The 3,077-nt window shown below is 41.1% G+C and overlaps 1 protein-coding gene across 1 annotated transcript in view; it reads left to right on the top strand.

Annotated features, from left to right (window-relative positions):
- Positions 1 to 365: 365 nt before the first annotated feature.
- The window catches only part of NFIA (nuclear factor I/A), a gene marked incomplete at its 3' end in the record, with an annotated part of 89,879 nt that continues 87,167 nt past the window's right edge, over positions 366 to 3,077 (top strand). The window contains exons 1-2 of the mRNA XM_010144189.1: positions 366 to 447; positions 2,181 to 2,246. Of these exons, the coding sequence (XP_010142491.1) occupies positions 366 to 447; positions 2,181 to 2,246 (148 nt within the window). The remainder of the gene's footprint in view (positions 448 to 2,180; positions 2,247 to 3,077) is intronic.

Below are 3,077 nucleotides of genomic sequence, written 5' to 3'. Positions count from 1 at the left end.
GGCTGCCAGCACCAGCACCGAGCCTAGCTCCTGCCGCTGCCGCTGCTGCTGAGCCCTCGTCCCTGTCGCTGCTGCACTGGGCTGTTTAAAATTTTGGAAGGAAAACATGCTTTGACCCCCCTATGTCTACAGGAAGTTTTTTAAATATAGAGATTTTTGTGGAATTCTGACCCTACTTTAAACAGAAAGACCCAACGCTGATTGACCCATGGCTTGCTGGAGAAAAAAAAAACCCTCAAAAATCAGCAAAAGCCTAATGCCTGCCCTGTGAAATGAAATCTGTTGAATGTTGACTTTGAATGTTAACTAAATATTTTACATTCCTAATATTTTACCTTTGTTTCTACCTTTGCACTGTCGGAAACATGAAACTTCTTGCCAAAATCCAGTGTCCAGAATCTAACCGCACTGTGCGTCGTCTAGCTGCTGTCACCGAGCTGAGCTTTGGTTAAAGGTAGCTCAGAAGATCAGTATTTAAAACAAAATTGCAGAAGGGAGAATAATTTTTTATCACTGAGCTTCGTTGGGGAAATTATTTAAAATGCTAAATACAAAAGAGAGGGGGTGGATTCTGGACACATGGGGAAACATAGCGCTTTCGAGGAGAATTTCATCAATTTTAAATAGAAGTATCAGGACCGAAGCTTTCTTTGCGAAATATTCTGAACGTTTATAATCTGAAATTTATCAAAATTTGTTTTGTGAGCCCTTTTTTTTTTACTTGTAGATTTTAATTTATACAAGATTGTCCTCTAAGCTTCTGAATGATACCTAATGCATACAGTCAGCAGGTAAAAAAAAAAAAATTTGAATATTTAAAATAGGCATTTTCTTTATAGTGCTCTGTGGTAATTAAAATCTTCATTTGCTTAAAAGCAAGGAACCTTTTTAAAGCAATAAATTAGCATTGCTTGACCCAAGGTCACTAGTAGTACTGCTTCTTCCAGCACTATTAATACCTCAAAGAAAAAGAAGGGGTGGTGTTATCACTCGGTTGCAATAGAAGTAAGATTTTCAATTTAATCACAGTTAAGTGTCGCGACCTTTTGATCTTGCATTGACTTCGCCCTGAAATGTGGTCAAATTTCAGACAGCTAATTCTAAACTCTGCAAAGTCAAGGTGAAGGCAGAAAATAGGTTTTACCACGACTGGGGCTGGTTTTGGTGCAGTAGCAAGTGGTTTCATTTCCTAAGTTTTGTTTCACAGCAAAAACTTTTTTAATGGGATCAATAAATTACAGAACAATTTCTGAGGGGAAAAAAACTTCTTCTATTTGTATCAATTGCGAAACCAATAATTTAAGGGGTTTTTTAAACAAAAAATTTTTCCACACAGGTAAAGGGACCTTTTTCCCCAGTTCGTAGAGATAGAAGCAATTAGGAAGGAAAACTCTATTTGACTAAAGCCTTTACAAAGAATAATTTTTGAACCAAAGAGCGATCATCATCGCATAAAGTCGAGTTAATAATGTGTAAAAAATGCAAACCACTCATATTTACACATAGCCTTTTATAGGACCTTTTATTTTTTTAGGCAAATAAAGCGTGGTGGTTGGAGAGCGTGAGCTGGGAGTTGGTAGGACCCGCTATTTACACAAATTCTGAAGCAGTTCCTCCAGTACCTGCTCTCCTTTAGACCACTGAAATCAGGGACAACACCGGACGTTTCCGTCACCTCCTAGTAGTTAACGCTGCAAAATTACGGCAAAAATCAGCGCTTGCATCAGTTGGGCAGCTTGTGCTCCAGGAACATGTAGACCACAGTCTCCCCATGACTTTGTAGTGTTGCTTAGTTACCTTTATACGCCTGCCTGAAAATATGTTTTGAGACTTTACTATGTGCTGGATTAAGGCTCTGGTTTGTATACAGCAGAGAGGCTGCGTTCTCCAAACCATGTAGGAGAGTCGTTTAAATACGCCTTCTTTAAAAAGAAGGATTCTCAAAGCTTAATTTATGCTCGCACACACACCAAGCACTCCGTGCAGTGCTGTAAACAAGATTCCCTTTTTTTTTCCCCTCGCAAAAATACTACCTAGGCACGGGACGTTTGCGTTATCATGTCCTAGTGCAACGCTCCTGTCCTTAGTTTGTACTCTCAGCCTTTTGAGGAAGTCTGGCGCCTCTCATCTATTTTCCACAGCAGACCCTGTAATTTTTGGCTGTATTTTATGTTTTTCAGATTCAAGTCAATCTGAAAGTCCCAGCCAGCCAAGTGAAGCTGATATTAAGGACCAGCCAGAAAATGGTAAGTTCTTACCTGCTGCTCCTGCTTTGGGATATTAAAACAGCCCATATTAATCAAGATTTTTTTTTTTCCCTATGTCTAATATAAAAAGATTATCCAGAACAATTGACATGGGATAGCTACAGATAGGTCGTGTGCTCTCCTCATCGTTAAAATGCTACCGTTTCACTAATCTAAGGTAGCATTTGTTTCTCCAGTCCTGGAGAGGGACTTTTTTTTTTTCTTCAAAAAGAATTTTAATTAGGGATATGCCATTAAAGAGCCTCCTGTATGCAACCCTTATCCTTATTCCTCCGTAGCAAAGGCTTTCAATCCCTGGGCCGTGAATCATGACCCCCTAGGGGTGTGTGCTTCATCGCTTTCATTTTTATCTATGTGCTTTTAACTTCATTTTGTTTATGGATGCTCTGGCATGACACACTGAAGTACCGAACTTTCGGGATGTGGCCAGCCATCATTTCAGAGGGCAGGATCGCAGAGAGTCCTGCGAAACAAAATGGTTGCTTTGAAATATGTTCCTGCAGATCCATTCTCTTCTGAGCAGACCCGAGCAGCAATGCTCCCAAATGTTGCTGTTTCAGGGCAGGACCGCTCTCCTATGAGCTGCTCGGGCAGGTACCCACTGCGGGGCTGTATGGGGGCTACCGGCGTTGTCTCAGTGCTTTAAAGGTTGTAGATACTCTGAGCAAGTCAGAGAGGCTCAGCTAGAGCTTGTCGCTCCATTTCTGTATGTTCACAATCCCGTTGATTCAGGGGGCAGTGGCTTGAGCTTACCTGGAAGCGGCAGCAGGGCCATGACTTTGGGGAGCATGAATATTCTTTGTACTGGGA

This window comes from Buceros rhinoceros, unplaced genomic scaffold, assembly GCF_000710305.1.
Source record: "Buceros rhinoceros silvestris isolate BGI_N320 unplaced genomic scaffold, ASM71030v1 scaffold17389, whole genome shotgun sequence".
NCBI lineage: Eukaryota > Metazoa > Chordata > Aves > Bucerotiformes > Bucerotidae > Buceros > Buceros rhinoceros.
The sequence above is the reverse complement of the archived record's forward strand: the minus strand, read 5'-3'. Positions and strand labels throughout refer to the sequence as shown.